At 26.0% G+C, this 19,013-nt stretch overlaps 1 protein-coding gene across 4 annotated transcripts in view; it reads left to right on the forward strand.

The window, feature by feature from the left end:
• LOC129983563 (F-actin-uncapping protein LRRC16A-like) overlaps positions 1-19,013 on the forward strand; it is a 73,987-nt gene that overhangs the window by 20,653 nt on the left and 34,321 nt on the right. For all 4 annotated transcript variants that reach the window (XM_056093087.1, XM_056093089.1, XM_056093086.1 and 1 more), the window contains exons 10-25: positions 552-646; positions 2,015-2,056; positions 3,559-3,746; positions 4,038-4,115; positions 5,311-5,498; positions 5,783-5,934; positions 6,146-6,245; positions 6,333-6,491; positions 9,823-9,960; positions 11,690-11,783; positions 11,864-11,962; positions 13,422-13,553; positions 14,942-15,058; positions 16,318-16,380; positions 18,389-18,498; positions 18,578-18,665. In XM_056093087.1, the coding sequence (XP_055949062.1) occupies positions 552-646; positions 2,015-2,056; positions 3,559-3,746; positions 4,038-4,115; positions 5,311-5,498; positions 5,783-5,934; positions 6,146-6,245; positions 6,333-6,491; positions 9,823-9,960; positions 11,690-11,783; positions 11,864-11,962; positions 13,422-13,553; positions 14,942-15,058; positions 16,318-16,380; positions 18,389-18,498; positions 18,578-18,665 (1,843 nt within the window). The remainder of the gene's footprint in view (positions 1-551; positions 647-2,014; positions 2,057-3,558; positions 3,747-4,037; positions 4,116-5,310; positions 5,499-5,782; positions 5,935-6,145; positions 6,246-6,332; positions 6,492-9,822; positions 9,961-11,689; positions 11,784-11,863; positions 11,963-13,421; positions 13,554-14,941; positions 15,059-16,317; positions 16,381-18,388; positions 18,499-18,577; positions 18,666-19,013) is intronic.

Raw genomic sequence — 19,013 nt, forward strand, 5'->3', positions numbered from 1 at the left:
GTTAATCTCTTCCAATAACAATTTTAATTTTGGATTCAGAATTAAAAAGCAGATTTATCCAAATAATGGGTTCTTCAAGATGTTATTTTTAATAAAATTAAGCTCTTATTTTTTTTTTAAATCAGTATTTGGCAAAAAGTATTATTACATTTTTGCCTTTTTCTGAATAATTTAATAATTCATTTGTAATGTGTTTTATTAATTGCATTTTTAAAGAACAGAAAAGTTACTTTTAACAAAGAAGTGTTTATTTAATAATATGTGTTAAAAATTCTTTTTTTATATACTTTTCTCACTTAATAAAAAATTATACAACTGTGATAGCATTATAAAAAGTGTAATGTGTAAAGTTAAATATATTTTAGCTGCAATGGCATCTTATTACTTGGAAATTTCTGGAAGTAACTGAAATATTTATTACATACTGTTGATTGATACATATATAGAATTGTAGAATTTGTAAATGCAAGTATAATTATTTTCTTTAATCTAATTTCTTTGCTAACTTTTTTGCATCTGTTACGTTATTGACAGTGATAATTTATTCACAGGGAATTTGCTTATAAATTATCCTTAGCATTAATTGCCAATCCTCACACTCCTCTGCATACATTAGACCTTTCCAATAATCTTATAGAAGATAAAGGTATGTGCTGATATTTTACTTATTCCTATGCAGTATCTTTGTCTAGTATTAATTTTCTTAAATTATTAAATTTTAAATGATCAAATAATATTTTACATGCCATTTTATTTAGTAAAAGTGTTTGTGTCTGATGCTATTATTTCATCTTGTTAATCCTGTATTTTATTTATTGCAGTAGAAGGTAAAAATGGTACATGTAAACATTCTCCAATTTTTATTAGATGCATTTAAACAAAAATATTTTATTAATAAATAATTATTTTGAATATTTTAATTTATTATTTAGTATATTTCTAGATGTATAGACATGTTTCAATCCACCTTAACTCTTTTATCATTTTTATGTATTGAAAATTTTCAGTTATAAACCAAATTTTATGTGAGAAAAAAAAATGGTCTGTATATCCTTAAATTTTTTTTCCTGATTACAAGTATTTAATCAATTTTTGCAGAAAGAATTTTTTAAACTTTAATTGAAAATAGACGAATGAATATTTTATGAATACTGAACTGAAATTCTTATCATAAATGCTAAAGAAAATATGACTTTTTTTTGAATGAATTTTTATCTATGAATATTATAAGATATGAATTTTTATCTATTTTAAATTATTTATATTCTTCCTTTAAGACAAAATTGTATATGTAAGTTTTGGATAATGTAAAATATTTCTGACTGCATAATCATAAAATATATAAAATTTTGCTAAAAATTCATTTCTTAATAATAGTTATGGAAGTTCACATTTTTGATAGGAAAACTTGTGCATGTTTCAAAAATCATTTTGAATTTCTGTTAGAATGTGTGAAAGAGGAGGAACAAGTTTAAGAAGGAAGGGAAAAAGTAGTGAAACAATTTTTGATTATCGAGAGTTAGTTAATATATTCACAATTTCTTTCACTATTGATTTGATGTTTTGGATTAATTTTTTCATGATTTTATAAATTTATGTGGGTATGTGTCTTATAAATAATTTAATATAATTATAATTATATTCATATTTTGTTAAAATGTATTGCATATTTATCTTAAATTGCAAAATATTGGATGCTTAGGTATTTACCGCTATTCGGGGAGCGAAGTCATTAAAGCAGAATGTAATGTTTTATTTATTAAAATGATCATTAATTGTTGATTTAAAATTGATATGCCTATTTTGGTATTTTGTAAATAAAGCTTCATTCCAATAACAGTCATTCTATTTAACAATAGTTTTTTAATGTAAAAAATTATTTAATTTTTGTTTTGAAATCCTGAAATAATTATTTTAATTGTGTTTGAATTGGAGTGCACTTTAACTGTAATAATAATGTAAATTTTTTAAAAGGAGATTGTTTTTTTATATTAAATATTCTTACTCTTTTTAGGTATAAATAGTTTGTGTGGAATAATTGCCAAAATTACACAAGGTAATTTTTTTTATTTGCAATTGTTCTTGTGATTTTGCTTGTTCACATTCTTATTGTTTATTTTATTTAAAAACAACAATAAAAAAAACTTGTCTTATAAAAAGTAATATCAGAAATGTGAAGCGTCTTTTTCTAAATGTGGGAGATGTATCACAATTTAAATGTTTAATTGGTTTATTAACATGCTATTGAGTAATGTGAATAATTTAACTAACACAAAAAGAGCTTGTTAACAGATCTTAAATTACTTGACAAAACTATTTTTATTACATTCAAATTTTTATTTATCATAAATTTCAAACAAGAGTGAAATATAGTTTTATAGCATAAATTCCAAATTATTTGTTATGACAGTATTCATTCCTTATGTGTTAGGTATGTAGTTGATCTGACTATGTGCTTAAAAACAAAAAACAACAGTCTCAATCTAGTCTCATAAAATTATTAGAATTTTAGACAATCAAAAATTATAAGAAATAGAGTTATTAAAAAGATTTTATCTCACTTAAATAGTTATGTAAAGTATTTTGTTTTCATAAAAGTTAAATATCAAATTATTAATATATAGTACTTTCATTAAGTTGTCCTTAATTTTATAGAAAAGGAGTATTTAAAAAAATTGTATAATTTTCTAAATTTTGAATATTTTTCTACCGTTTTGACATTGTTCATATTTTTTTCTAACATTATTTCCAAATGCATCATGTGTTGTTATTTTAAAATTCCAATAAATATAACTTTGTTGCATCTCGAAATATGGTTAATTAAAGAAATTTGCTATGATAGTTTTAAATGTGAACTAGTGCTGTTTCTCAATGACATTTGGTTTTAGATAGATTTCTTACCATTGTTTTATGCAGTTATAATCTACTTATTTTTTTAAAAATTTATTATAAGATAACTCTTTTATATTTTAAAACTGTTATTAAAAATTACTTTACTTGTCTAAAATTAAAAATGGAGACATTTGTTTTAAATTGTCTTGCATATTATTCCATAGAATGTGATATAAGTAAGAGAGGAATTTTTCTTCCAAATATTCTTTGTAAAGATGAGATAGAAGTAAAAGGAAAATCTGAAAAGTTCTTATTGAGTATTCATCAGTGTATAATGGAAGTTATTATTTCTTAAGGTTAAAACCATTGTATGAGAATGCCATAATATCAATACCATAATAAGATGTAGTGGCATAGCTCAAACTGTTTGGGTTTAAGAAGTAGAGATAAGGATTTGGAAGTTCTTTTTTCAATAATTGGAATTAAAAAAAAAAAAAACCTTCAGTATGCTGAATTTGCATAGATATAGTTAAATAATAGAATTAAAAAAATCTGTACACATATTGAATTTTCTCAATTCCTCACTTTTGATAATACAAAACCATATTTTCTGTGATAGCAATGTGTTTTGTATATTTTACATTGTTGGAGAAAATCATGCATTGAGTTTTGCTCTGAAAAATATAAACAATGTTTATTAAAAATATAAATGTGTTTTATTTTTAGGTGCTGGTCAGCTTGGTGGAACTGTAGGTCGTTTGCAGAAAGGTCTTATTCATTTGAATTTAAGTCGTACTGGACTCACTGCAAAAGGCATCAACACTCTAGCTCATGCTCTTTCTCTCAATCGAGCTATGCCTTCCACTCTTACATTCCTCAACCTTAGTGATAATGTCTTCAAAGAAGACGTCAATGTAAGAAAATCCTTTTATAAGAGGCTCCAGTTTGTTAAAGTATTTAAATTTTTGTCAGCAAAAAGCATACTGTATTATTATTAAGCGTAATATTAAATATTTTTCTTTCAGTAATTTTTCTCTTATTCTTGTCGGAGGTTGTCAGTCAGTTGTAAACCTTATCAGGATTTCTTTAATGTACTTCAATGTGTCTTTGTAATTATGATTTTGTCAATGATATCTATAGTGTTTGTTGTATTAGATTGTTTTGTATTGTAATTGCTGTATTATAATAGAATGCTTTGTTTATAGAATCTGTATAATTTTTTGGCTCAACCTAATGCTCTGACACATCTAGATTTATCCGGAACTGAATGTGCTTTAGATACTGTAAGTATTTTATTTTTATTTTATTTATTCAGTTTTGAACATGGTGTAGTTTTTAATCTATATTTGATGTTTTTGTTCCTTGTTAATATATACAGGGTTGTGTAATATCATGAAAATGCTTAATTTCAAAACCACATTTAAGTACTTTAAAATTGATTAATTTTGAAAAAAAGTGCTTAATTTTCTTAAAGAAAGCCTTTGTTTTCCCACACGTTGAATACGATAATTTAAAAGCATAGTCATAAAGGTTTATTTAACGGATATATCTAGAAAGAAAAGCAACAAAACAAGCTTTGCCATTTATTGAAATACTTGATAGTTATCTGGAAGAGGCAGTATGAAATATGCACTGTGCCATATTTGTTACAATTTGAAAAATGTTTGAACTTCAATTTTTAGTTTTTGCTTGTTGTAGAATTTATTTAAGTTATACTTCATAAGTATATGTTTAACTTTTTATGTCTTATTAAACAAGAATATGCAGATTGGTACTATCAATGGAAAATAAGAATACAGCAGGAGTGCTAAAGAGGTATAGTAAACATGAGAAAAGTTGCTCTAAAAACTGTTACAGTGGAATCTCTTTGTAGTATGTTATATATTCAATCATCATTCTCATTAATATATTGTTTTGGAGCATTCTCTTGAGTAGTTTATTAAAGGGATTTTGCTGCACTATGCTGAATTGTAATTAATTCTACAATTGTAATTAATTAATGCCAATCATCAATCATAAACTATTTTCTAATGGTTTATGTTTATTCTATTTTTACAACAGTTTTTGTTATTTAAACAGGTCAGGCATGTAGAAACATTTGAGGAAACTCTCGGATATTATATTGTTTTCCTCTTTCACTTAATCAAATGGTTTTTTTTGCTATTATTAAACTAGTTTCATATTTTTCCATTAAGTTCTCATGAACAGAAAATTACAAATGAAAGAAAATTGGAATGTTATCTTGTATGAATTTTTTTCTTTAATACAGTTTCATATTTCTGATGTAATTTAATTAATTTTGAAAAATTACATATGGAAATATATTTCATGATATTTTCTTTTATCCTTGCACCTTATTTTGTTGTTTCTGTAACCATCTAATTCGTAACCATTTGAAAAATTTATTGTATTCTGTAGTTGCTTTATAAGTCTGTAACTTTAATGATATATGTATGTAAATGTACTTAATTTTTATAGGTTTTTGGTGCTTTACTTCGAGGATGCACACAAAAATTAGCTGTTTTAAACCTGTCCAGGAATCAGTTCTCTGCCAAAAAGTCAAAGGAAGTGAATGTACCACCTTCATTTAAAGCTTTTTTTTCAAGTACAGTGGCACTTAAACAATTAAACATGTCTGGAAACAAGCTGCCAGTAGAAGCATTAAAGTAAGTTCTCTTGAAGAATGAATACAAATGCTCATTAAAAGAATGCATATCATTATAAATTTTTATTAGAAAATATTATAAATCTAAGTAATCATTTATTATTTTAAAGTATTTTTTATAATTTATTTATTTGCTTTCAGTTTATTAATTTGAACTTGAATTTTTTTTACATTTCCATTTAAATTTTCAGTCAGAATTCAATGATATTGATGATGATTTGGATGAGAGTAATGACAAGAAGGTACAACTTAAGAAAATCAATTACTTCTTTAATTATATTTTAGAGCCATGCTTCTTGGACTAGCTTGTAATGAAATTGCCACTGACATGTCTCTTGACCTCAGTAATAATGAACTTAAATCCCATGGTGCTTTGGTTTTGGAATCTTGTTTGCCTGGGATACGATGCCTTTGCAGTCTAGATATCAGTGAGAATGGTAAACTTCAAAATTCATTTTTTTACTTTTTTCTTTCTTTGATGTTTTTCATTTATTTTATTTTTTTTAATAAAAAGATCCATTATTAACATTTTATTCCACTTATGAATAAATAGTGCTTGCACCTGTTGATAATAGAAAAATATCTGTTTATCTTCTGTTTGTTTCTAATTTTCTAACTAAGAGCATGGTCATTGATTTTGATTTGCAGGTTTTGATGTGGATTTGGCAAACATTGTGAATGCTGTATCGAAAAACAAATCTATTAAGCACCTTTCATTGGGAAGAAATTTTGTAAACATTAAACCTAAGTAAGAATTTAAATTTCTTATTTGGTATATTTGTAATTTTCATCTGATATTTTTAGGACAAATATATATATAATTATTATTATTTAGATACATGCAGCGTGTGATGGATTCCATTGTTCAGCTCATCCAGGAAGAAGATACAGTGTTAGAGTCCCTATCTTTAGCTGATTCTAAGTTACGTGGTGATGCTTGTGTTGTGATAAATGCTCTTGGTAGTAACCAATGCCTAACTGCCATTGATATTACGTATGTATTTATATTATATTCTGGTATGTTAAGCAAGTAAGCAAATTATAATGTGCTTACTTGGCCATTAATCAATTGCAGCTTATTATGCAAAACAAAAAAAATCATCATTTGTTATAAAAATACTAAATTTTCGGAAAGTATAATAAAAATGTCTTATAGTATATTTATTTTCTATTGCTAATTGCACTGCAATAAATATTTGATATAAACTCATATTTTGTATTTTTCTTGCTAATGAATTTCATTATTTCGTTAGAATTTTTTATTAAAAACCTTTCCTCCTGTTTATTTTTAATTCTTATAAAAATAGAACGCTTTATTATTATTACTAGCTGTCTTTGGTGACTAGTCGATTCGCCAGTATTCAAGTTCCCTAAAATTTTTCTATTGAGATACCAAATTACATAAAATATTTAACATATTTTATGTAATTTGGTATCTCAATAGCTTCTCCAGCAAATTGTTTTTAAGATTCAAATTTTGATAGTCATATAATTCACTCATACTATTATGGAGGCCTTAAAGCCTTTTTGTTTATTGTATTATGTATCTCTCACAAATTTTCTCTCAGCTCCCTTAAAATTTCAACTTTAAATTAAAATGGTAATGATTAAATTGCAATTAATATAAAACATTTTTAACTGAAACCAAGCATTTTTTTTAATAGAAATAGATACATAGAAACAGAAAGATACAGCATTGAAGTCTTAAGAAACTATCAATCCATAAATAAACCATGTGCAAAAACACCTATATAATTTTTCTGAATCTATATAATAATAAAATATAAAATATACATTGTATTTAGAGAGCGCTAATGCTGCTACAACTAAAACACAAATGAACTTAACCAAATTAGAAATAAATATTAAGTTAATAGTCAAATAATCAAAAAGAAAGATTAACTGAATCCGGCCCGAAGACTTTTTCAAGGGTCACCCTCAGGCAAGGATTCAAACCAGGGATTTTTTCTGTGAGGGGTCTGACTTTCGTCCAACAAAATTGACCCCTCGTGACCCGAAAATCCCAGAAAATTGAGGTTTTAGAGATAAATTAGTATCACAAGATTAAAACAAGTAAAAACACTAGCAAAAAACAAACCAAATAAGACCACAGCAAATCAAATCACAAAATACATGAAAAAGAACCAAAAAAATAATATAAACACAAGGCAAAATACTTACAAAATGAAAGTACAAATCTGAAGAAAACTACTTGAGGTTAAAACGTGCTATTGTAGATGTATTTCGTTGAACTAAACTAAGATTTAATTTTTCTACGTTTACAGCTATATCCGCCTCCCACGTTTCGTCATAATGTATCGTCATCAAACTTGAAGCGCCATCTATTGAATTAAAACTCAAAGCTAACAAACCGGAGGAAGTCAGAAATTAAACAGACACTCTCTTATCGAAACTTCTATATTGCAAAAGTTTTTGGGAAATTCGTTAATAGTTAAATTTTTAATGAGATTGTTTGTTGCTAAGATATAAGAGCTTTTATTATTGCAAATTTTTTTAATTCTGTTAAATTGTGAAAATATCAAATTTTTGAAAATTTTAGAGTTTAAATTAGAATGGTAGTTACTAAGTTTAATTATTTTAAAGTTAAATTCATCCCTTTTATCATAAATACCTATCAAAGTTTTTCCATTGTCAATTTCTATATTTAAATCTAAATAATTAGCTTTAAGTTGATTTTCGTTTGTTTGAGTTAAAACTAATTCTTTTGGGTAACAATTAATAATGTCATTAGGATTATCCACATTTAACAAAATTAAGTCATCAATATATCTCCAGCCTATTATTAAGTTAAGTTTAATTATTTCTTTTTCATAATAATGTAGGAAAATATTGGCTAACGCACTTGAAAAAGCTGTTCCCATTGGAATTCCTTTTTCTTGTTTATAAAAATTTTGTTCCGTTAAAAACATAGTTTTCTTTAATATTAAATTTACATAACTCTAACCAATTAGTTTTTGTAATAGTTTTGAAGTCTTATGTTCATTACAGAATAATTTTCATAATTTATGTAATATCTTGAATTATTCAATAAAAATTTCTCTGATTCATCATAAATTCATTTAAAAAAATTTTACTTTCAAAATGATTTAAATGACATGAATAACAATATTTTATTTTGTTTCGGTTAATAAATATATTTCAAAATTTTTTTACAATCCTTTGGTACCAAGAAATTATATTCTGCAAAATATTCTTGACACTTCAACTTTTTATTAAATAAATGAACATTTCTATCTTCTGCTGTGAAATCTGATCGAATTATGAAGATTTGAATAGAATAGTTTAGAACGAACACTATTTTCATAATCTTGGGCATTGATGGTGTATCTTCTTTGATTCGGTTGATGAAGTGGTTTAAATTCACCCATTTTTATAGAATTATATTCAAATTTTAAACCAATCAATATTAGTGATTGATTTAGTTGATAGGAGTGCAACTTATTTTATTTAAAATATTAGCAGCTGAAGAATATTTTCTTAAATATGATTCACAGGGTAAAGAATCTATGTAAAAATTTAAAATTTGCAATTCATCAGAGCATTTATTTACATAATACTCTGATGAATATAATTACTTATCTTAATGTCAAGTTATATAAAATATATTTATTTACTTCATTTAGATCATTTTGCTAACAGATGTATGTCTATTACTAAGGGAATACAAATTAAATATTGAAAAATATATATATATATATACTATGTGCAGGCATTAGTTATCTTTGCTAAGCCATTGATTTGTCACTAGACAATGTTATTATAGATCATAAAAAGTAAATAAATAAATATTGTCAAATAAATAATTCTGTTAAGAAGTGTAATATATCCTTCATTTTTTTTGCATAAATTTTTAAATCCTATTTTCATTCACTTTTTTTTAAATCCATAGTTTAAAAGTGAATGTTTTAATTTCATTTTTTAAAAGTTATCATAAGGATAAAAATGTGCTTTTTTATTGTGAGAGGAAGTTCAGAGAAAGAAATGATGCATTTTGTTTATTTTCAGTATTGAGTAGGCTTGTCAAAAAAGTTTTATAAAATTTTCTCTACATCGTTTTTACAATTGGCAATTTAAATGTTTGATTTTTCATATATTATAGCTATCTTAGGTAGACATTTTTAAAAGAGGCCATGCATAATAAGCTGTAATATTTGATACTATCTCTTAGCTATTCCTATTCACAGCTTCTCAGTATTAACTTAAGGGATTGCAAATTATTGCACTTGAATAGCAGTTCTATGGACTTGCATAATTGTGATTCATAACATTAATTACATAAGCAATTAAATCACTTTCTTTTCCAGAGGTAATTACATGGGTGGTGCTGGAGCCAAAACTCTTGCAAAAGCTCTTCAGATTAATTCAAAATTGAAATCCATCCTTTGGGATAAAAATGCTACTCCACCTCAAGGGTTTCATGATGTGGCTTATGCTTTGGAAAAGTATAGTTTATGTTTATCTTAAAATTTTTATTTTATTGTAAGTCTTTAAAACCCATTTTACCATGCCTTCTAATAATAAAAATTAATATGTATTTGCCTGCTTGTACTTTACAGGGCAGGTTGTTGTACCACCAACCATGTGATGGATTGATTTGTAATTTAATGACAAAAAACATTCTTCGATTATGTTATGTGGGACATATAGTAGAACATTCCAAGATTTCACTGTGCTAAATTTAACTAATGATTCATCTTTCTAAAAAGTATAACTACACAAGATATTAATTCTTAGAGGTTCAGTAAACATACTTTCGAGTCCATAATAAAATAACTTTTCTATAAAATTAAAGATAGTTTATTTTTAAAAATGTATCATTTATGAATTTTGCATCTGAAACTTTTAATCAAAAATGTCAATTTCACAAATTTTAAAAAAGATTATAAATACAGCAATTTTTGCATTTACCAGTACTATTTGTTGTATAAACCCAATAAGAAGATTTATATTGTCTAAGATAATTTTTTATCTAAACGATGAGTAGCTTTAATAAAGACTTGGGAAACTTATCAAATAATGGTAACTAAAGATTTCCTGTGCAAAATTTATTAAAATAGCAAACAAAAATTTAAGCTATAGAGTAAAATCTAATGGATTTTAAAAATGTAAAAAGTTATTGTATTGAATATCACTAATCAATTAAAGTTGTTGATGTAAGCATTGAGGATTAAGAAATGGACAACTCCAGCAGAATATAGTAAACAGTTAGTGGATAATCATAATAACATCAGTAATTGAATCAATATCCCTTTTTCAATTTCTTAAATAAAGTTAGTGTTTTATAACAGGCTCAAGTGCCTATAGTTTATTCTATGCTTCATGAGTCAATTGAATTCATTAATGTGCATGTATGTGTGTTGCTGGATAATGTTTATATGTAGGTATGATAATTTTTTAAGGTCAAATAAGGGGTATACATATTGAAAAAGACAGATGCCAATTTTGCTGTCTTGTCAGCTTTCTCGTCTCCATTTATTCTGAAATGAGATGGTATATAGAAATATAAAATGGTAAAACCTTGACAGATAAATCTAAATCAACTTTTAAATTATTTGAAACCAATAGATGGCTATGATGGTTCAATAATTTCAGTTATTATAAAATATTCTGTAAATCATGTAAATATAACATTTAAAAGGTTAGCTTAAAATTTTAGCCAGTGCAAACTGAAATGTAACGATTTTTGTGGTAAAAATACAGAACTTAAATGATGGATTCTAAAACCTAGAATTTATTTCTGAAATAACCATTGCAAATGAGATATAGTTTAAACTTTTGATCCATCTGTGAAGATGATTGTAAAAATTTTGATAATGTGCTTCAACAGGCTTATGCTGGAAATGTGCACTTATGAGATAATTATGTTTGATTATTTTATTAACATCTATACAATATTTTGACATTTTTTGCTGTAAGTTCCAAAAATATATTTTCTCAAAAGTGATATATATAAATTTTAGAATTTAGAGAATAATCTTTTCAGTAATGCAGAAGATTTAGTTATATTTCAGTTTGTTTGTTTCCTAATTTTCAGAAATTTTTAAATATGATTTAAATAATATTTTTCAGTGTTGTAATGAAAGTCAGACTGATTGTATTGTTTCATTAAAACTTTGTAATTTTTCTTCTCTTAAAAATATTATTTTGATCAATTATTTTTTTTTTCCTTAGGAATTTTACACTAAGATATATGCCATGTCCTATATTTGATGCAACAGCTGCTATGAAAATTGCTCCTGAAAAGACAGAATCTGCTTTGAAAAGGGTAACATTATTTGTTTCAAAAAATGGTTAATATGATAGCATTAAGAATAATTTGATTGATTTATTTTTCTCACTTTATAGATTGAAGAGTGTTTACATCGTAATGTATCGCCTAAAAAATATGCTAATGGTCGAGCTTTTAGGCTTCAACAAGGATTCTTACTTAGTTCAGCTCAACAAGTAAAAATTGATTATTTTTTTACTTATTTAGATATGAAAATCTAATCTGTAGTCTCTATTTTTTCTAAAGATAAACATTTTCATTTCATAATATTAATTTTCTTTATGAATTATTAGCAGTCAGTTAGAATAGATGTTTTTAATTTTATTGTAATGTTTTTAATGTCATAATATTCTGTAAACATTTGTATTCTGAATGTTCTCTATAATATTTTAATGATTTTTTTTCTATTATATTTGTGATATTAAAGACAGGGGTTTTCAACATTTAATTTTAAACACTTAAAAATATTATAATTAATTATTGAACTATAATTAAATCTAAAATTCTTCTCATTCTTTTTTAAATACTTTTAAAATATAGGATTTTCTAAAAAGAATCCTCATTTTATAGTCCCAAACATTATTTTAATTATTCTATTGATTCTATTCAAATGTCAGTTACAATTCTTTCCTTTTGGACAAAGGGAAGACAAATGTGAAAATATCAATGTAAAGCTTATTTTGGTAATTGATATGAGGCATGAATTTTGCTAATAGTATGCTGTCTGATATAATGAATATATTTTTAAAAATTAAATAAAACAGAAAATCTTTAATGAAGTCCTGAAGCTGTTCTGTTTCTGAAATACCTTTTGTTAATTACTATTCCAACATTTTTTAATTGCATTTCTATCAATAATCATCTAAAATTCTTAAATATTAATGTGTTTCACTTCAGAACATCTGTGTCTTAAATTAACTGATAATTTACTATGTATCATATTTTAGATAATGTTTTGGAGAAATATCTTGTAATATTACTTTATACATCTTTTCGAATGTATTTCATTAATTTTCTCTTAGACATGATTAAATGAAAGACAAAAACCCTAAACACTGAGACTTCAAAATGTATTGAAATGCTTCAGAAATAAATTCATATATATTGCTATTGTTTGGATTCCAAACTTCTGATTAATTTTCTTACTAAAAAACTTTGGTACCTTATTATTATTTAAAGCATTAACTTAAGAACTCTTCCTATTTGTCTTTAAATTTTATTTGACATTTTTTCATACAATTGAATAAAACTGTGGCTGCGAAGAATAGAAGAGAATACTTGCGATTTGCTACTTAAATAATTTTGAAATGTTTGTTGTTGGAAATTACTTTTCTAAGTAGATTTCTGATTCATTAGACCAACGACATAAATTCAGAATTTTTCTATTAAATAAATTTTTTGAAAATAAATTCACTTATTTCAGAGATGACTGATGGAAATTAATTTTTGCATTTTGCAAATCTCATATCAGTATAGTAAATTTCTAATGGAAGATAATTTTTGTATTCAATAGTTTGAAATGTTTTATAAATCTATTTACATTATTGTTAGTGCACTTATAATTTTTGTGTGCTTAATATTCAAGCAATCATATCATCATTAATGATAACAGAATTTCTGTTCCTTCAATTGCAGACTGTAGATCGATTAATGGTCCACCTTCAAGATTCAGTTAACAACTTTAAACGGGTTACAGGTGAGGGAATTATGAGTGAAGATGCTGAAAAAGCTGAGGGATATCTGAGTGATGCTAACAATGCCAAACAGGTATGGATAATTTGCTCTTTGTAAATTGATCAGAGCCATTGTTTAGTAAAAAAGTGTGTTGATTGTCTTTGATTTTTACCAAAGAGGATAATAATTGAATATTTTACCATTTTAATGATATGTATATAAAAATTTGGCAAAATTTTCCTTTTTTTTTTTTTTTTCTTTACATAATCTTTGTTGCCAAATCATAATCTTTGTTGTCATAATCTATCAAATCTTTTTGATAGACCTTCACCAATGCAACAATAAGAAATTTACATTTGGTATATTGAGTGAATTGTCAGGCAAGTAAGACTTTCTATGTGGATGAAAAATTCATATTCATTCCACAGAGTTTTTAAAAAGGAAAGTATTGCTCAGTGATGGTTATATTAGATTAATATAAAAAAATATATGATAGGAAATAATTTTTAAGATTGAAAATATTTACTGGTTTGATTATTATGTTTTCAAAATGGAAGGCAGGACTATAAAGAGTAAAAAAATTCAAGCTTGAAAACCAAGAACCAATAATTGAGAGTAAATATATGTCTCTAATTTTGACAGCATTATGCCTTATATTTTTAAGTGGAATGAAGTCAAAACCTGTACAGGCCAGAATGGAAAGACCATATTTGGAGCATTCCCAATTTATCCTTAATTTTTATAGAAGCATTTAGTTCTTAATTTATAATAGAAACATTTTGAAAACATTCAAGTAAGAATTCACCCAGACTTGGGAACAAGTTTTCTGTTATTTTAGATAACTTCATTTTGTCATAATGAATAGTACTTTTTTCTCACATCTGGACCCTAGTTTCTGAAGATGTAACAAATCAGAAGCAGTCAATACCGTTAAAGATAAAGATCCAATAGACTTTTGGGTACATTTCAACAAATTTTATTGAACTGCAATTTCTTCATTCATTTGAAAAATTACCAATTTTCACTACAAACAAAGTGATAGAGTATCAAAGTAAAATTCAATGGATTAATTTATGTTAGCAGAAGAATCACAGAAAGCGAAATCTTTGAATAGTTGATCAATTGTTAGTCATTCTCTTAATAATAGCATATTGTTTTAAACTGGAAGATTGGTGAAATGAGAAAATATTGCCTGTTACTATTTCACCTTGCATTCTATTAATCTATCCATTTTTACATATGCATAAAATTAATGTATATTTCTACAAAATTACACAACTTTAGTTCTGTCAGTATTGGTATATTGATAAAAGCTACTGGCACGAAACGCTTCAAGTAGCATTCTGTTGATGCTTTCTTAAGTATAGAAAATATTGTTTATTTTCTATTCTTATAAAATAGTATATAAATTATTTATAGGTGATGTAATGTTTTTGAAACCCATCTTTAAATAGATAAATTATCTTTTTTTTCATACACAGCTGTTGACAAGGCTTCATGAAGTTGTTCTTTTGCAAGAAGAATCTGGAAATACAATTGAATCACGGTTACAGGATTTTGTTAAAGAATTATGGGATACTGTTGAAGGTCATCTAATTGTAAGTTAAATGATAGCATTGTCTATTTCATTGAAGTACTTTAATTTTTGTTTTATATTTTATGAATATTGTTACAAATCATTTCAAAGTATAGAATATTTTAATAAGGGTATTTAATATTATTATATATTAAAAGTTGTTTATCTGATTTTAAAAATCATTTTCCATTTGGATTAATAAGTCATGTTAGTTATGAAATATTTTCTCATTATTAATATTGAACGGTTTTTCAAGAACATTTATTTGTAAATAATACAGTGAAAATAATTTAAATAGAACTAATTTATAAATGCTTCCCAAAAATCAAACTTCTAAATCCAATTGAAGTCATTGTTTTATTTCAAGTGATAAAAAAAATCTTACCATGTGCATATTATTAAAGTATTTCTTTCTTCAGAAATATTATTAGAGTGAACTAAGGGGCTAAGTCCTCTGCTCACTACCACTCTCCAACTCCCTATAATTGCTATGCAATTATCCTCTTGATTGCTTCCCAAATAAAATTAACTGTTCTGCGGTAGAGTAATGTAATTGATTCTTATTTAGTAATTCTAACATTGACATCACATTTAAAAGTATTGCAGTTTATACCTTTGAAAAATATTTCTTGTGATGGGCAAAAAGCAGCCATCGCAAACGAATTGTATGATCGGATATTTTGGCGAAAAGTAATAGCATTGGAATGACTGTTGAGCAAATGAACTTTCATTGATTCTAAATAAGTAACATCAGTGAGTTGAACTTTACCATGGTGACAATAGTTGTATTTAGGTTTGCAATGCTCTGCAGGAAATGAAAGAGCAGTATAATATGTACATTCTTCACAAAGTGTACCAATTAATAAAAAAGATACATCATTTGATAAAGTCTCTCCTTGATACTTATTTTCATTCAGACATCTCGACTGTTCAATTCTTTTTCTGCAAGCATTTTGCCATGTGTTTTGTGCATTGTTATGTTTAGTTGATTTATTACTTATCAGCATATATGTGTTCTCGCTTCTGATTGGCTGTTTCGTGCAACTGATTATGTCTTCTATGATTGGTTATGTTTTATCGTTTCTTTAGGTTTTTATATTATACAAAAATCTATTTTCTAATTATTTAAAATATTTATGAATATATATATAGATAGATAGATAGATATATCATTTAAAAAATTTTAGCAAAAAAAAAAAAAAGTGATTTTGTTAAATTCTATTATTTTTATGAAAGCTAATAATACTTTATTTATTCTTAATTTTTCTTATTATATTTCAGAGTACAGCTTCTTGTATGCTGAAATGTGTTGAAGATCAATGCCCAAACATAATTACTGATGATGTAAGTTGCTGTAGCATATCAAACAAAATATGACAATTTGAAAGAATCTTTTAAAAGCTGTTTATTAATTCTCTATATCTATTACAACAACTATTGTCAATGCTGTTACTGCATAACATACAATTTGACTTATTGCCCCTATTTCAGAAACTAAATGATTTTAATTTCTTAATACTTACAGTTTCTTTCTTTAAAGTTTCTGTAAATTTAGTGAGATGTGATTATTCATCAGACAGATAAAGTTTACAATTAAAGAACAATAGTTTTATCACTTTTTTTTTCATTACCTCTAAAGGTCTACTGGCCTATTTGTAGATCATTTGAGCTTTCTGCTAACTGTTTAAAGAAGGATCCTATGATGCAAAGCCTTTTATGTTTTTTGTTGTTGTTGCTAAGAACATTTATCATTTAATGTAGCTAATTTTGGTCCTGTTGTAATTACAACTGGACCCAAGCTTTGTTACTTTCCAATAAGATAGTATTCCTTCATATTGGTATATAGAAGTCGGAGGATTCCTTATGGAAAACTGTGCTGACCATTCTATTGAGTGTTCAAGCTTTGGCACTTCAGTCGTAAATGGCTCCTTTACTTGACTGTTTGTAATTATTTTTTAATTGGGGAAGGAATGTTTATTTAGGATAATGTATTGAATTCTTATTTAATACTCCTTCCTGTAACATACTTCAAATTTAAATCATGGTTGCAATAATTGTGATAAAATTAAACATAGGAGGAATTTCAGTATTAAATGAGCATGCATTATGCTGTCAGCGGAAGTCATATTGAACATTTACAAATGTTTTGTGCCAAATAATCAGATCTTTTGCTACTTGACTTGGTTCTTAGAAAATATGGAATTCCTGAATCAAATAGAGGCTTTGAACATATATTTCTGTGTTGTAGAAAATTAAATGCAAAATTTACATAATTTAACCCTTAACAATTGTTGAACTTTCTCCTCCCCCTTTTTATTTGCTTTTATATAATATTTCTTCTATTTTAAATCATTCCCTTTTATTTTTTCGTATACTTAGTATAGAGAAAGTATGATAATTGTCAAAAAATTTGAATACGACATTTTGACGTATTCGAATTTTCTCCCAAGTTTTCTTAAGTAATCTCCCAAGTTTTAGACCTCCCTGAGTTCCAAAAAATACATTTTTAGAAAATGTCCATCTGTCTGTTTGTGACAAAGATAGAACTCAGAAATGCTTTGGGCTGGATGATTGAAATTTGGTATACGGTGTTCACTACAAATTTGCAGATTTCTATCAAATTTTGAGTGCAATCTGTTCATAGGAAATCCATTTGTCTGACTGTTTGAATATAAATAAACACAATAATTGCAAAATGAAGAGAGCTAGATACATAAAATTGGATACGCAGATTTAACATCAATATTGTAGACACATGTCAAATTTTGAACCAAATCCAAATATTGGTTGATTATTTGTCGGTCTGTACTTTCAGAAATATGTAAATGCGATAATTAAAAAATGCAATGACTTAAGTATATCAAATTTTGGTATGGAATTTTGTGATTACAAGTGCAGTTTTTTTTTTATCAAGTTTTTATTTGTCAGTTGAGAAAAACATGTCTGAAATGCAAATTCGATTTTTGGATACTATTAATGCTTGCTGGGGCTTAATTGCCAAATAACTCGCCAAGGATTACATTAGATTCAATAAAAATGCTAAATTCATGCCAAAAGGTAATATTTTATAACTATTGTACATTAAAGCCAGGTAAGGCTTCTGTGGCATCACAAGAGTATGCAAGAAAATTTTGGCAGACGACTCTTACTGATTTACACTAGTTTTTTCTTGAATTTAAAATCATACTTAAAATAACTGCATTTTGTAATCTAATTATTTTTAGAAATATAGGCTTCAGAAATTTTGATTGTGTAAAAGGGCTTAAGGAATAGTTTTATATTCATCTTACTAATTAGAGGAAAGTTTTCATTTGAAATTTTTAAATTCAGAATTGATTACTATTTTTTATAGGTTCGAAGGGAATTAGAAAAGTTATGTCAAGAAAGAGGCATTGTACCAATTGAATTTGTGCGTCATGCACTTCTAGAACAAACTGGAACAACTATCTTGAATAAAGTCAGGTAATGCACTTAAAAACTGAATTTAAATTATTTTTAAATCTTAAAATTTTTATTTTTTAATCCTGCTGGTTTTTTTTAGCGAAGTTAATTTATCAGTTGCTGCACATGTGTCTGACCGGATATTAGATGAACTCATCGAGTGCTTGTCACGAAGTCATAGAGAATTGGTATGTTGAAAAAATTTTATGTTGTTAAAAATATGTTGCTTTGAAAATGCAAATAGAATATTTAATGATATAGTTAAATGATTGAATATGAACCCTCTACTTTATAAAGTAATGCTAAAGTCTTATATTTTATTGTATGAAGATTGGAAATGAACTTCAAAATTAGTTGCAAGGTGCAGAAGAAAAGTATTACAGAAATTGTTAGCTGTTTGGACTATATTACAAAATATGTTATTCTGAATAATGTTAGTCTGGTATCAGAATCTCAGCTTTGGGACTGAAACACTGTGGATTGAAAATTTAATTACCCTAAAAATCTGCTGTGTACTTGTGTGTTATGAATATCAG

This window comes from Argiope bruennichi, chromosome 9 (genome assembly GCF_947563725.1).
Source record: "Argiope bruennichi chromosome 9, qqArgBrue1.1, whole genome shotgun sequence".
Classification (NCBI taxonomy): domain Eukaryota; kingdom Metazoa; phylum Arthropoda; class Arachnida; order Araneae; family Araneidae; genus Argiope; species Argiope bruennichi.